The sequence below is a fragment of the Mesitornis unicolor genome, unplaced genomic scaffold, assembly GCF_000695765.1.
Source record: "Mesitornis unicolor isolate BGI_N332 unplaced genomic scaffold, ASM69576v1 scaffold6364, whole genome shotgun sequence".
Classification (NCBI taxonomy): Eukaryota; Metazoa; Chordata; class Aves; order Mesitornithiformes; family Mesitornithidae; genus Mesitornis; species Mesitornis unicolor.
Genome location: NW_010180840.1, coordinates 39,204 through 53,970, shown reverse-complemented (window position 1 = coordinate 53,970; position 14,767 = coordinate 39,204). Strand labels below are relative to the sequence as shown.

Here is a 14,767-nt window from a genome sequence, read left to right as displayed (position 1 = left end):
TCAGAAAGCCAACCCTGATTTAGCAAAGACAAAACATGTATGATCAACCTGATTGCTTCCTGTGATGAAATTACTCTAGCTGTGTGCATGAGGTTGCTACAACTAGTGTAGTAAGACTTTCAGCTTTGGCTCCTGCAGCATTCTTACCTAGGAGCTGAGGAAATGCAGGCTGGATGAGAAGGCTGGTGGTTTAGGTGGATTAAAAACTGTCTGGGCTGCTGCAGTTTTAGTAATCAGAGGTTTAGTGTCCAGCTTTCAACTGCTATCAAGGAGAGTGTCGTAGGAATTGCTGCTAGGGCTGATACTGTTTCAGAATCTTCAGCAGTGACTAGAACAATGAGATGGAGCATACCCTCAGCAGATTTCTAGATGACACTGAATTAGTGTGAATGGTTGATAAATTGAATGTTAGGGGTCCAATCCAGACCTGTCAATAAATTTAAGAATTTAATCAACAGAAACTTCATAAAAATTAGTGAAGAAAAATTCTGCAGAGGAATCCCATGCATCAGTAAAGATTAGAAACCAACTTGCTGAGTAGCAGCCCAACTGAAAAGCACTGGGATTATGCTGGATGCTAAGTGGAATCAAATGGAGTTTGTCAGAGACACATATCATAATATGTCAGAAGAAATTTCTTCATTAATGCATTTCAGTGTGTTGGAGTTCTCTTTAAAATTCTTTATTATTTGACCCTAAATAACTTCAAGAAAGAAAAAGGAGAGGAAAAAAAAATCCATGGTACTTTACCTAGGAAATGCAAAAAGAACGGTGGTTGCCACTTTTTTCAGTATTTAAGGAAGAGAGAACTAAGTAATACAATGGAAACATTGCAGTTTTAGTGTCTGGGGATGTGGGCCTTTTATTGCATGCTCTTGCACATTTATTTCTATGATACTAAGTACTGTATGTACGTGTTTCATTATGAATCAGAACAATGGATTGAAATATTATATATAAGCAGAGTTCTTAATTAAATCAGATAGAGGCATCAATTAAAATATGCCTAATGTTACTAATTAATTAGCTTTTAGCTAAGGATTATCCATATTTTTATATATTTGAAAGTCGCTGGGCTCAAATGTACAGTAAGATGTTTGTATTTCAACTTAGCCTGTCAGCAATGGATTCCTGACTTTTTTTAATCATGCCATTTGGTGGCAAATTGTAGCATATGGTTGGAGCACAGTCTACTCAGTACACCCAGGAAAAGAATAGATAAAATAAATTTAAATTAATGGGGATGTGTTACTACAAGAGCAGTAGTGCAAGTAAGAGGTGCTGAAGGAAAAGGAAAAATACTGGAGTGGAAAGGCTGAGGAAGTTCTGGATTCAGGATGTCAGAAGAGGAAGGAGCAGAGGTGAGAAATCTAGGCTGAGAAGGCTGAAAACCCTGCTGGGATCCTGGGCAGATAATCTTCTGGATTTCATTTTACCTTAGGAAAGACATGCAATCTTTCCAAACTTTCATCACATTTTTCCTCTTCCTCACACAAATGTTCTGTACTCTGTCTATTAAAACAAGTAATAAAGCCAGAGCATGTACACTGTAGTACTTCTGGAAATACTGTTGGGCTGGGGGTAAGGAATAATCCTGATACATTTGTAACAAGAATTATCTAATGCTTGTGTAGTATTTTTCCTTTTAAAAAAATCGTACAGCGGTGGAATGAATAATTAATAACCATATTTAATAAATATTAATATATTTGATACATAATTAATATTCATTGTTCATACCCTAATTGTTTTGTAGCTTCTTGCAATTTTATTTAAGCCTTAAAGGTGGTTATACTGACCAGTGAGATAAGTTGATAAGATTAGGAGATAATGCCGTATGTAGCTCTTCTGTGATTTAGCAAGAAGCCTACCAAGACAAAAAACACTCAAATGCATGTTTAATTTGCCCAGGTAAGGAAAAAAAAAATGTAGCTGAAGTAATAAACTGTCAGTTGAATCTCTTCATGGTAAACAGAAAATGTAACTGTCATCAGTCTAAATACAATCATTTGCACAAGTTCTGAAATCGTGCTTTAAAACCAGTTTTAAAATTTTGATTTGCAATGAAAGTGGTAAGAGTGGGATGCTTCCACACTGCTTTCAGATTTTCAGCTAATGTAAATTGACTTTAAAGGAACTGGGCTAATTTACTCCTCCTAGGATCTGACATATTATTGACCAGGATGTAATTGAGAATTGCTGTGTCCTGTATTAACGTTAATTTTTGTTCCCTTAACTGAAGTAACATTTTACACATTCTGTCTTAAAAAAATTATTTCTGTTTGTTCCTTCTCCCTTCTCACTTCATCATACAAACTCAGAGCACTTAATTTCTCAATACACAATTTAAAAATCTTTCCTTTATCTATACATTCTGAGATAGTTGACTTCATTAAGTATTTCCTCTCCTGCACAGATTTGTAGAGGCTATTTATCACCGAAACCGTAGGGGAAATCATTATGTTTGCTGCCTTCCAAGCAGCATTGGACATAGCTCCATCTGGTTCAATGAAGATCAGCTGTTCTTTTTCTTTTTCTCCTTTTCCTAAAGCTTTTTGCTTTACTGCTTTATTCCATTTTGAAAACTTTGAAAACCTAGAAGATAGCATAGTTGAAATTGTAGAATATTAGACATTCCACAGAGATGAAGAGATGACATTCCAAAGAGATGTTGTCAGAATGAAGCCAATAATCTTCAATCTTGTGTTACCTTTTATAATTGCATTTTTATTGACTGGTTCAGCAAACACATTCATATACTTGACAATTGATGGAGTACCGTATATCAAGGTAATTGGTAGATAGTACATATTGGTCTTGTTTTCAGATTGTGACTCTATACTCTTGTTGGAAGGAATGTCATGTAAAATATATTGCCACAAATTATTTTGTGATCTATGAGGAGTCTTTTGGTTATATATGTTTGGTTTTCTTCATGGTAATTGAGGGGGAAAAGTGTTAAGAAAAATGCAATAATGTAACAGTTAGTTTTTAATCTGTCTAGTTTTGAGAGTGAGTTTTATTGCTCAGACACTGAAACTCCGTAGATGCCAAGGGCGAGAAGAATACATTGCTGTGTCATATTGCTGGTATTTACCTGTATGAAATGACATCATAGGCCTTGGGGCAACTTTAATTCACAGCAGAAGAGTGTTGTGAAACTTTGTCATTTATCATTGCACTGTCTATTGACCTAGATGTCCTCAGGTTTTTGAAACTGGTCATTGTAAGTTATCTGAGGCCCTCTACTGGTAGCGAGTTTAAAATATATCAAAGTAAGATTTTTCAAAAAGAAAAGATTGCAGTGAAGCTGTCTTTTAATCTTTCAGGTTATTTTGTGTAATTTAAGTGCTGGGGACTAAGCAGTTGATAACTCTTTAAATGTGATTATTATGTCCCACAACATTACACAAAAGATACATTTTTAACAGTTAAAATATTTTACATGTGGTTTTTTAAACATACTGTTATTTAGAAATTGTATTCTGTGAGGCTGATTTCAGCTATTCTTGTTCTTGTCATATTTTTACTAGGTGTACATTCCAAGCAGAGTGGCTATTGTTCTTCAGAATACGGATATCCCAAAATGAAGTTCTCTATAACTGTCACTGAAGAAGCAAGTCATAGAAGAAGTGCTGATACGCTGTACTAGTACTAAGCATAAGAAAACTTGCTCTAAGGAAGCTTTCTGAAACTGAGTTTAGGAATACTAGGTGTTTAAAATGTAAGATTAATATTCACATATAATTGCAGAGCTCTTGACTTACTAGAACCTCTTTTGAGGAAGCTACAAAAGAGGGAGAAAGGAAAACATTGGTTTTATAGTTCTAGTAGTACAAAATTACACTTAAGATATTGCAAAGCAGCAGGTATTCTCAGTTGTTGTTTACAGAATTTTATCAGGAATAATAAGAGTGATCCTGCTCCAAAGTTTGTAATTTCTTGTAATCCTCTTTTGTGATAGTGAATTCAAATGTTCATTACATATTAATGCTTCTTACTAAAACTAAGTAGTTTGCTTAAATAAAACAGAAGTTTTTGGCTAAAAGGCAGCCTTAACGGTTTGTGGGACCTAATTTGAGGCTCCTCTTCTTCAGTGAAGTCCAGCATGGACTTAGAAATGCTTCTCCAAATGGATTAGAAGGTCCTCTGAGAGTATTGTACTTTGCCGTTTATTTAATTAAAATTGCACAAAAATGCTGAATAGAAAAATGGGCAGGCAGATTGACTGGTGACCTGCTGATGCTATTGTGTGTTGCTTATTTGCTCCCAATCAAATAACTTAGTCTGTGTATCTCACTTGCTACAGCTGAAAAAAAATGACACAACTATTTATTTAGATTATTGAAAGGTTCAATGAAAATTGTGTTTTGTTCATACTGCAATGATACCACACTGGAAGATGTACTTAAAATGTTATTCTTCCCATTGCATTTACTTCACTAATGTCAGGACCTTGCAATACTGATTTCACTATTTCCAGAAGCTGCCTTTCAGCTTGGAACATGATGATGTTCTTGCACTTTTAAACTTTTGAAACATTGCTTCTCATGAAGAAGCAGTCTCAAAATACAGTGATCAAACTAAGGTGTTTTATTGCTAAATTCAAGGTAGTTCATTACTGGAGTGCTGCTAAGATTATTCAAGTGAGTTCTTTCATGAGCTACAATTTTGTTGTAAAGAGTAAGATTTTGTATATTTGAAAATGTATTGCAGAGTATTCTGGAAAATTAATACCAAATTAACAAGACATGCTTTATTTTGTTCCATTTATTTAAAAACATATTTGAATTGGTTCTGAAATGAATGTCTTTTGTACAAATCTGAATTTTCTAACTTTTAAAGTAGCCAAAGATGAAGATGTCCGTGACCATTTCCAAGTCATAATTTTACCCATTTTCCTATGTGAACCATTGTGTAAATTACTGAATAGTTGTGCCAACACTGAAAATCTGTTCACAGGTCTTGGAATGCTTACTTGTGGCTTACTTAACCAAATAAGGGATACGATGGAATAATGCAGCATGATGGACAACAGTCTTTTACAGAGTTCACACTGAAAGGACTTTATGAACATCCCCAGTCTGCTATGTTCTGTGTGACAGAGAATTTTATATTGCAGTTGAGTATTATAATACTGTTTAGGATCACGCTTCATTTCCTCTGCACCAGTTTGATCATTGTTTGGTAGTGGGCTAATAAAAGCATTCCCATTACACTAAGACTTTACAGAAAATACACTGAACTGTTTTAGCAACTGGAACTGATTATTTTTCCTCCAGATTTTTTCCTTGTAGTGAAATAATGAGCAACTTCTAATACATGTTATATTTACACTGTATTGATCTAATATGTTTTATAGGGTGGTTTGTTTTTTACTGGCACCAGTTCCAGGTTCCAAAGTGTAATGCAAGGCAAGTGTCTGTCTCAAACCTTTTTTTCAAGAGAAGGAGTAAATGTATGATGTGAAGTATAAACCGTGTAAAATTACATGCAAAATAAACTGAGGAGGATAAAACAAATGCATATATGGTTTCATTGCTTGTACCGTAAAAGAATTGTATAATAGTTTTAACAGTGGAGGAGAGTATTAGATTTTGTTCTGTCTTGAAATCAGGAGCTTGTCTTGGTCAGAAACAGCCTCTTGAGATTTGTAGAATATTTGTCCTATGCACATTTTTCATTTAAGTAGTGATAAATTAATAAAAGCATATGACAAGATCTGCAAGATGAACATGTAAATATAGAAAGCATAATAATTGGGCTTTTTTGGAGTCCACCTCTAAATTCTAACAGTGGGTGTGCTCCTGCCTGTCTTTCAAGACTGGAAAATTTTCCCTTGCAATACCAATGGAAAGACAATTTATTCCTCCTGCTCTTTGTAGTGTGATGGATTATGAGGAGGAATTCAGATACTGCTGAATTATATATTAATGCTGCTTCTGTCTAGCATCACACTCAGATTGCAGGACTTCAACCAAGGTCCTGCCTTACTGTTACGCACTGAGGCTTGTAGCTGCCTGTCTCAATGACTGGCTGAAGCCTCAGACATGTTCCAAGAAGCACATGATCTCCAGAGCTTTTTTGCTTGAGTGCACCTCAAATCAGCACTCTTCAGTCAAATATGATAGTTTAGCACTGTCACAGAAGTAAATTAAGTGGTCCATGGTGATGTATCCCTGGGCACAAAGCTCTCCACAGAGATTTAGATATCATGGAAGAACTGTCTTTAAAGATAACCTCTCTTAGTGTAAAGGGCTGATAAGGACTTATAATTCTACGTGTAGAAATGCATACATCCCTATTGCCTGGAAGAGTACTGGTAGTTCTTGGTAGCTCTGGCCCCAGAAATTGTTGCTCCATGATCTCTCTAACAGACAATGGGAACTCAAGTTTGTCCTCACCTGCCAGTTAATATAAAAATTGAGACTGACCTTCCCTCCATCTTTCCTGGTGTGTGCTGCATGGTTCTTTGTACCAAATAATTCAAGTTCTCCTCCAGACAAGGTTATTCTTGTGATAACAGGCAGGCATCCACTAGAATGACATTCTGTGGGCATAAGTTTTTATTTCCTTGCTGTTTTCCCCTCCTTGCACGATTCAGGAATTCAAGATGAAGAATGGAGTGGTTATTTCAGCTCGGTGAGTACTTCTGGAAAACAGATATTAATGGAAAAACAGTTTGACCTTTCTGTTTGTTTTTTTCTCCTATGAAATTTGTCTTGCACATTATATTCAGTTTAGTAAAGAATTTGATAACCATGTGCTCTGAAAGGCAGGAATGTGTCCTGTCTAATCCTATGGCAAAGGGAGACCAGCTGTATGAACAGTAAGATACCAGACTAGGTGAGCAACTGTAGGGTACTCTGATAAATGCAAGATTATATTTTTCCATATTAATCAGTCACAGTTCTGCTTCCAAATAATGTTTTAAGCAGCTTGAAAAAGTTTTCATTTCCCTTTTTATTTTCATTTTCCTAATTTTTTTTAACTGCCCATTAATAGTTAAAGGAAGAACTTCCTGTTTACTTAAGTCTCCCTTCTCAGAGCTCAAAAATAACTTCACTAATTAACTAGTGAGGGATGAGAGTTAACTGTATGAGCAGCAGAAATTGTTTTCTTTAACTTAAATGTGGATATTCTGTTCTGGATATGTTGAGGTCTATGATCCATCTTTATTCTGCTACATAATTTACATTTCCTAAGAATTTAAATATTCAGCATTTAAGAGTTTTCTCATTGACTTATGTTTCCAAACTGGGTATGTTGTCATTTTTGGAGGACAGCTACAGAGATTAAGCAGTATTTTGCATATTTTCATACATCACACCTAGTTAGGACGTGAGTTTCTTAAAAATCAGCCTATAAGTGGCATCTTCCTAACATTTAACAGGAACTTTTTTGCCAAGAAGACTGCACATGTGTGTGTTTTCACACCTCATAGTATACTCTGCAAGAGTCTTGAAGGGGTTGAGGGTGTGGGTTATTTGCTGTAATGGATAGCTGTCTCTTATGCAAACATATGTTTTAAGTCTTTAGATTTCCAGATTATTTAGACTGATATTCAAATTCTTGAGGAGAGAAATGGCATCTTTCAGAAAGTTTCATGAGCATTTAAAAACAGAAAATCCAAAAGTTTTGGTCATGTTTGCCTTTATTTATAAAAAGAAAGATTTTTTTCTTCATGCAGTGTTTCTTTTATGTAGGCTTTTTCAGTTTTGTTTTATCTGAAAATAAGTTGCAGTAATAGTGATAGGCTGACATATGACTGCTCTTATTAAAAAGAATTATATAAACTGGGTAAAAATAACTCCAGTTGAATATGTTAAAAATATTCTGCTTATGGAAAGGTAAAAACAAAAGCTAATGGTGACCGATTAGATGAGACAAATTGTATTTTTCATGCCTGTGAGTACAATATGTACCCTGTAAATAAAAATAACTCTTGGGTATTCATGGTAAATTAAAGCCCAAAATGAATTAGGAGAAAATGTAAGAACTTGTAGGCATTGAGGTAATGAGTGTCAGCTTAGCTGATATTTTAGCGTATTTATATAGTTATTCTGAACCCTGAAAAAAAAATCTGTTTAATTGATCTAGTTCTGAAAACTCTCTTCTAAAGTTAAGACAAAGACAATAATTTCTCAGATTATCAGGAAAGGAATAAAATTGATGCAGCACTAATCACCCATGCCGTTTGACTACAAGAGGGAACTCAGTCAAAACTTGCTTGTTTCTTTTGACTGTGCCTCACAAATGACAATTTAAATGCATGGAGCAACGTATAGGATGTAACAATGAGTATGACAGTCCTTGCAGTTACGAAACATTCCCAACGTTAAGACAGCCTAAGCTGTCTTAAGCAGCATGGAAACCTCTTCCATAAATAAAAAGGGTCATTGTCACAGGGGACTCCCTTCTGAAGGGAACAGAAGGCACACCAGACCCATTTATCAGAGAAATCTGCTGCCTACCTGGGGCCTAGGTTGAAGATGTGAAAAGAAAACTTCCAACTCTGGTAAGGCCTACGGATTATTATCCATTATTGATTTTCCAAGTAGGCAGTGAAGAAATCTCACAACAAGTCCAAGGGCAATTAAGGAGGGCTTCAGGACCTGGGTGAGGGGATTGAATTCTCCCTCAGTAAATTTGCAGATGACACTGAGCTGGGTGAAAGTGTTGATCTTCTTAAGGGTCAGAAGGCTCTACAGAGGAACCTGGGTAGGTTGGATCGATGGGCTGCACTTGTTACTTGGGAGAAGAGACAAGCGCCCACCTCGCTACAACCTCCTTTCAGGAGGTTGTAGAGGGCAATAAGGTCTCCCCTTAGCCTCCTCTTCTCCAGGCAAAACAGCTCCAATTCCCTCTACTGCTCCTTGTAAGACTTCCACTCTAGACCTTTCCGTTTCGCTGCCCTTCTCTGGACATGCTCTAGCACCTCAATGTCTTTCTTGAAAGCAGGAGCCCAAAACTGAACACAGTATTTGAGACACAGCCTCACCAGTGCAAAGTACAGCTTCAACAAGGTCAAGTGCTGGGTGTCTTGTACTTGAGTCACAATAACCCCATACAACGCTACAGGCTTGTGGAAGAGTGCCCGGAACGCTGCTTGGCAGAGAGGGGTCTTGGGGTGCTGGTTCACAGCTGACTGAATATGAGCCAGCAGGATGCACAGGTGGCCAAGAATGCCAATGGCATCCTGGTTTGTATAAGAAATAGTGTGACCAGCAGGACTAGGGAAGTGATTGTGCCCCTGTACTCAGCACTGGTGAGGCTGCACCTCAAATCCCATGTTCAGTTTTAGGCCCCTCACTACAAGAAGGGCATTGAGTTGCTGGAGCATGTCCAGAGAAGGGCAATGAAGTTGCTGAGGGGTTTGGAGTACAAGCCATACAGGGAGCAGCTGAGGGAGCTGAGGTTGTTTAGCCTGGAGAAGAGGAGGCTGAGAGGACACCTTATTGCCCTCTACAGCCACCTGAAAGGAGATTGTAGTGAGCTGGGTGTTTGTCTCTTCTCCCAAGTAACAAGCGATAGGATGAGAGGAAATGGCCTCAAGTTGTGCCAGGGGAGGTTTAGATTAGATATTAGGAAAAATTTCTTCACTGAAACAGTTATCAGACACTGGAATGGTCTGCCCAGAGGAGTGGTGGAGTCACCATCCCCAGGGGTATTTAAGACTTCTAGATGAGACATGGTTTAGTAGTGGACAGGTTATGGTTGGATTCGATGACCTTAAAGGTCTTTTCCAACCAAATGATTCTATGATTCTACAAGATGATTTAAATTTACTGAGTTGAATATTCGGTCTTTGCTCAGGATATGAGGTTAATGGCAAGCTAGATACAGCATGTTTAGGAGGAAAGGTATGTCTTCAAACACTGAAGAAACTAAGTTGCAAATGTTGTGGTGTTTCTCCCATCGTAATTTTTTGTTCTGCTACTTTCCAGTGGTCTGCTTAAGTCTTTTGTAGCAAAGGAACCAACTCCTCTATTTTCTGTTCTCTGTACTGGAGGTATTAGAGGCAAGAAGCTAGCTGTCTTGCTGTACTGGGTCTGGCTGGGATGGAGTAAACATTATTCATAGCAGCCCTATGGTGCTGTCTTTTGGGTTTGTGCTGTTGATAAAATATCAATGTTTCGGCTGTTGCTGAATGGTGCCTGCAAAGCATGAGGACTTTGTTTCCCCACTCACCCCTCGCCAAGAAATGGCTGCACATCTGCCTGCTAATGGGAGTGAATTCTGCTTTGCTTGCACATGCAGCTTTTGCTTTCCCTGTGAAAGTATTATCTTGATCCACAAGTCTTCTCACCATTCTTCTATTTCCTCCCCATCCCAGAGAAGAGGGGAGTGAGCAAGCAGCTTGTGAGGGTTTGCTGGGATTAACCCACCACCTCCACCAAAAACTGTGTGAGCTGTCCAGTTCAGAAGGAAATTGGCTGGCAAGATTAAAGTAGGTGAAGTCACTTGAAGTCGTTTGAAAGTAATTGGAAGGAAAAGGTAGGGAGTAAATCCCACTCTTGCTTAGTTCCCTTTCACAAAATACTGAGTACATCTTGCATTTACTTGGGTTGTAGAGCAAGATTAGTGTAGATTAATTATCCTGCTGTTAAAGTGTCACGGGTGTGAATGATCAAGTCTATGTATTCCATCTATTTCATACTAAAAATTCTTGGACCAATTCTTTTGTAGTAGTAGCACATGATTATCCTTGTAGAAAAGTGTAAAAATACATCTCTACTTCAAAAGAAGTAATTTTTAATATAAGTTCCTTCATAAAAGTTTATTCACTATTAAAAAAGAAAAAAAAACCCTTATATCAAAAGACTACCCTCTGGTACAGTAAAGATATGGAAAATTAACTGAAATGAAAACCTGTTCTTTAGAATGTAGGAAATTTTAAGCATTACTTTTGTACAAAGCTCCTTTCATGTATGGACTGCTGATTTGTTGGGATTTTTTTTCTTTATTCATTACAGTGGTATTAGACCAAACAAAACACTTTCTTTGAGTTTTTCTGTATTCTGTAACCTGTGTAAATACTACCTCTGAATGTTTGAAGCAATCGCAGTTTTCAGTAATAAGTTGAGGTTAGCTTTGGTTTGGGGATTTCTAGCGTAGGAATAAGAAGGGAGGCTTAAGATGTTTGGTGATTTTGTTAAATGCCACTTAAATTCCTGCCTTTGAAATTCCACTAGTCACTTTAAATCTTTGACTGTGACATGTTTTTGTCAGACAACAGCAAACCCTGGCAGCAAAAAAATCATGTCTTTAGACTAGCATGAGAAAGCCAATTATGTAAACACATCATGTCCAAAAACTGAAATGTATTTTTCTATCCAGGATTGTTTATCTGAAGGAACTAGTGTTGATCATTTCAGGAAATGGAGCAGAAGGGCTGTATAGCATAAAGAACAGGATTTTTTAATGCAGAAAACTATTTTCCCAAGGCAAAAAAAAAATATTCCAAGATTTCAAATATGTGATTTTCTTAATGAAAAAATATTGAATTATGACAAGTGAGCATTTTCATAGAAAGATATTTGTCAAAAACTCTCCCAGAACAGTTCTATAAAAATAAGAATATTAAGCAAAGTCAATGCTTGTCTTACATGCAAAGCACGGACACTAACAGCTCTAACGTTGTTAGTGTAAGCAGCTCTGTGGAGGGGGCTTTCATTAAATTCATTGCATAAGTGAATCTCTTTACCTTTCTTCTGAAAATAAGAAACTTTGTTTTCATGAGCACCTGAAGTGATAGAGCTATGGGGTGAGTTTTCCATAGGACTCCTTTGGCTTCTAAAATTCAAATCAGCTGTTAAACTTCTGCCTGCTGCCTGTTGAGGAGGGTTGGCAAGCAATGATTTGTCCAGGCTGCTGGCTTCAGCATCTTCTTCCTTGGGTGGGTCAAGCTGTCCTTGTGGCGGTCCTTGCATAAATGCTGGTGATGCCACATGATGAACTGGACTGGAAAACTGATTTGGCAAGAATATAACTCTCTTTAATGGCATAAGGCCACCAAAATATGCAACTTGGGCTGGAAAATGGGCTCTTTACAATTGATAGCTGTCTCAGTCTTCCTGCAGCTTGTCGATGGTGGTGACTGCTGTATGCAATACGTATGTGGTTTTTCTAGTTGTGCTATTGTAACAGCCTGCTATTACACAGAATGAAGTCTTTGTCCTAGCTTTCAGTAACCTCCTGGATCTACCAGCCCATGTTCCTCAAGCTTATCAGACAAGTATAATACAGTACATCATATTAATGAATTAACAGTGGCCACATGTCCTTCATGGCAATGACATCTTTGGGGGGAAGGAAAAAAAAAAAGGAAACATTCAGTAATGTGATTAAGTATTTTTTTAAAAAGTTGAACATGGTTTGCCTAACTGGGAGTAGCTGTTATGAAGTGATAATGAAAAACCAGATATATTTAATGCAACTTTAGCTTTTTCAGTCTTTTTTTTTAATCTTTTCCTGTGGTTGTAGTAAGCACAAGATATCACTGGTGGCTAAAGCATCCCCAGAAATGCTATCAGCGAGCACTCACAGGGAGGGGAAAGAGAACGTAAAACCATATTGACAAACAGCTAGAAATTAACTAAGGACAGCTATTCTCAACACACATTCACAAAAATTCCAATTGTCCAGTTCTCTGCTGGATTTAAGTACTGATGGAGTGGAGGGAGGCAAGTCCTAATCTTCCATCACTGCCCACGGTTACTCTTTTTCAGAAATCTTTGTGTTAGTTCTGGTACAAAACATGAAAGCAAGTATCCCAGAGTTGTGCATCTGCTGCTGCTATAGAAGCTGTCATCAGGAAATTCTTGCCTTGCAGCGTGTACTTATTATAGTGGTTGATTGTAATAGTCCCATTTAAACTTGAGTGGTGATACACACTGTGTTATGTAAAACACAGTACAAGGTTGTTTAAACATGAAAGATAATTGCTGATGTTTCACTGGCAGTAACTCATAGGCAGTCATTCCTATGACTAATTAAATACACTGACCTTTAGTATTAGCAGCCTTGATGGGTTTCAAGCCATGATATGCTTTGATGCTAGGCATAGCTTTCAACCTCTCTTGTCTGCTTTTGCTTTGTTCTGAACAGAGCTCATGAATCTTCCTGTTTGTTTTGGACAGTGCAAGCAGGTGTCTGATATGCTTGCGCTCCCTGCAGGGTCCTGCCACCTCGCAAGACTGTGCCATGCTTAGTCCTGCATGCCTCTAGCTGTTTTCTGTCAATTGCATCAAACCACATGGACCTTCTGAGCTGCCCCTGTGTCCTTACCCCTTCCTTTTTCTCTGGCTCCCACCACCCAGCAAGGAGGGTATCTTGATGCAGGCATTTGCAAGCATTTTGACCTGTCAGCAGATCTGTTAAGGCCAAATCTCTCGGGTGCTTGGAGACAGAGGGAAACTGCAGCACAGATAAACGTGTTGGCTTGTGTTTTACTTTATCCTTAAAGGTCATGATAGGCCCAGCTTCTAACTCCTAACTTCCCCACATTTTACAGATTCTGTCACCCTGGTTTGATGGCTTCTTTTCAGGGCTGTCCCTGACCTGAAAGATTTGGCAGCAACATTTCATCCATTGCTTTCACAGCAGTTACTGTAACAGTGTAGATGTAAGCTGCAATCAGAAATGTCCAGATGAACCATCTTCAGCTTCTTAAACTTATTCCTCCAATTGCAACTGCTGAGCAGTATGGAATTTTCCCCATGAGGAAAAATTGTAAGTCTGAGCATATCCTTGCATATATTTTGAAGTTTGTTTCCTTTGTGCCCTTTCACCTCTACTCTTAAAAGCTGAAGTGTGACAGATGATTTGCCCAGGATTTGAGAGAATCACTCCATAACTCACCAGGTACAGCTTTTTGCACCGAGGGAAGCAAAATGAAGTATGAACATATGAAAGGCTTGTGAAGACACATCACCTACTGAGGTTGCTTTGATGCCCAGTGGAAGAGTCAGACTTGACATGAACTGTGCTGCAGCCTTCTGGATTGATACAATCAAAACTACCCTCATCCTGTCTCTTTTAGGGAAGTCAGTCATATCCATTCCAGCACGCAGGTACTGCAATATGCTCCAGGGATTACAAGTACAATGTCAATAACTCAGATGACCAAGGTAAACAAGGATATGAAACTGCAAGCACACAACACATACACAGAAAATTTACTGTTTCTTAACTTTCTTCCATTTCTTACTGTAATCAATCAGGTGCTCATCCTGTGTTTCACAGTGACTGCTGCTGGCAGAAGATGCAAGCAGCTAGCAGCAGGTACCTATGTGATAATCCTGCTTATGGGCAAGCCAGGTTTGCTTGGGGATGAACTGCACATGATAGAAGAATCCGTGTGGAGCATAGAGGGAATGCACATCCAGATACATCCGGTAGGTATCTGCAGTGAGGCTATTTCTCTTGCTGTTAAATCTTCTGTTGACATATCTCTTGGTCACAAGAACTTGACTAATTAGGCTTTATTTTTTAAGCATACATTCTGCAGTATTTCTTACCACTTCTCTTTCTTTTCTGCATTTCTAAGTCACATCATTAGTGACAGCAACCTACTGCTGCACAATATTTCAGCAAATTATACTGCTTAATTAACCAAGTGATGTGTAATAATACTGCATGACATTTTTCTAGAAGTGTTACCTAAGAAGCCTGAACCTCTTAGAAGTGATAACAGAAAAGTGGTAGTAGAGTTCAGAAAGATAAATGTGCTGCAAATGGTTTGGTATCTCTGAAAATCTGTGTC

General features: G+C 37.9%; 1 protein-coding gene across 1 annotated transcript in view; it reads left to right on the top strand.

Moving 5' to 3' along the window:
* Positions 1-14,399, top strand: part of GBE1 (glucan (1,4-alpha-), branching enzyme 1) — a gene marked incomplete at both ends in the record, with an annotated part of 128,666 nt that extends 114,267 nt beyond the window's left edge. The window contains 2 exons of the mRNA XM_010183216.1: positions 14,045-14,132; positions 14,248-14,399. Of these exons, the coding sequence (XP_010181518.1) occupies positions 14,045-14,132; positions 14,248-14,399 (240 nt within the window). The remainder of the gene's footprint in view (positions 1-14,044; positions 14,133-14,247) is intronic.
* Between the last annotated feature and the right edge of the window lie 368 nt (positions 14,400-14,767).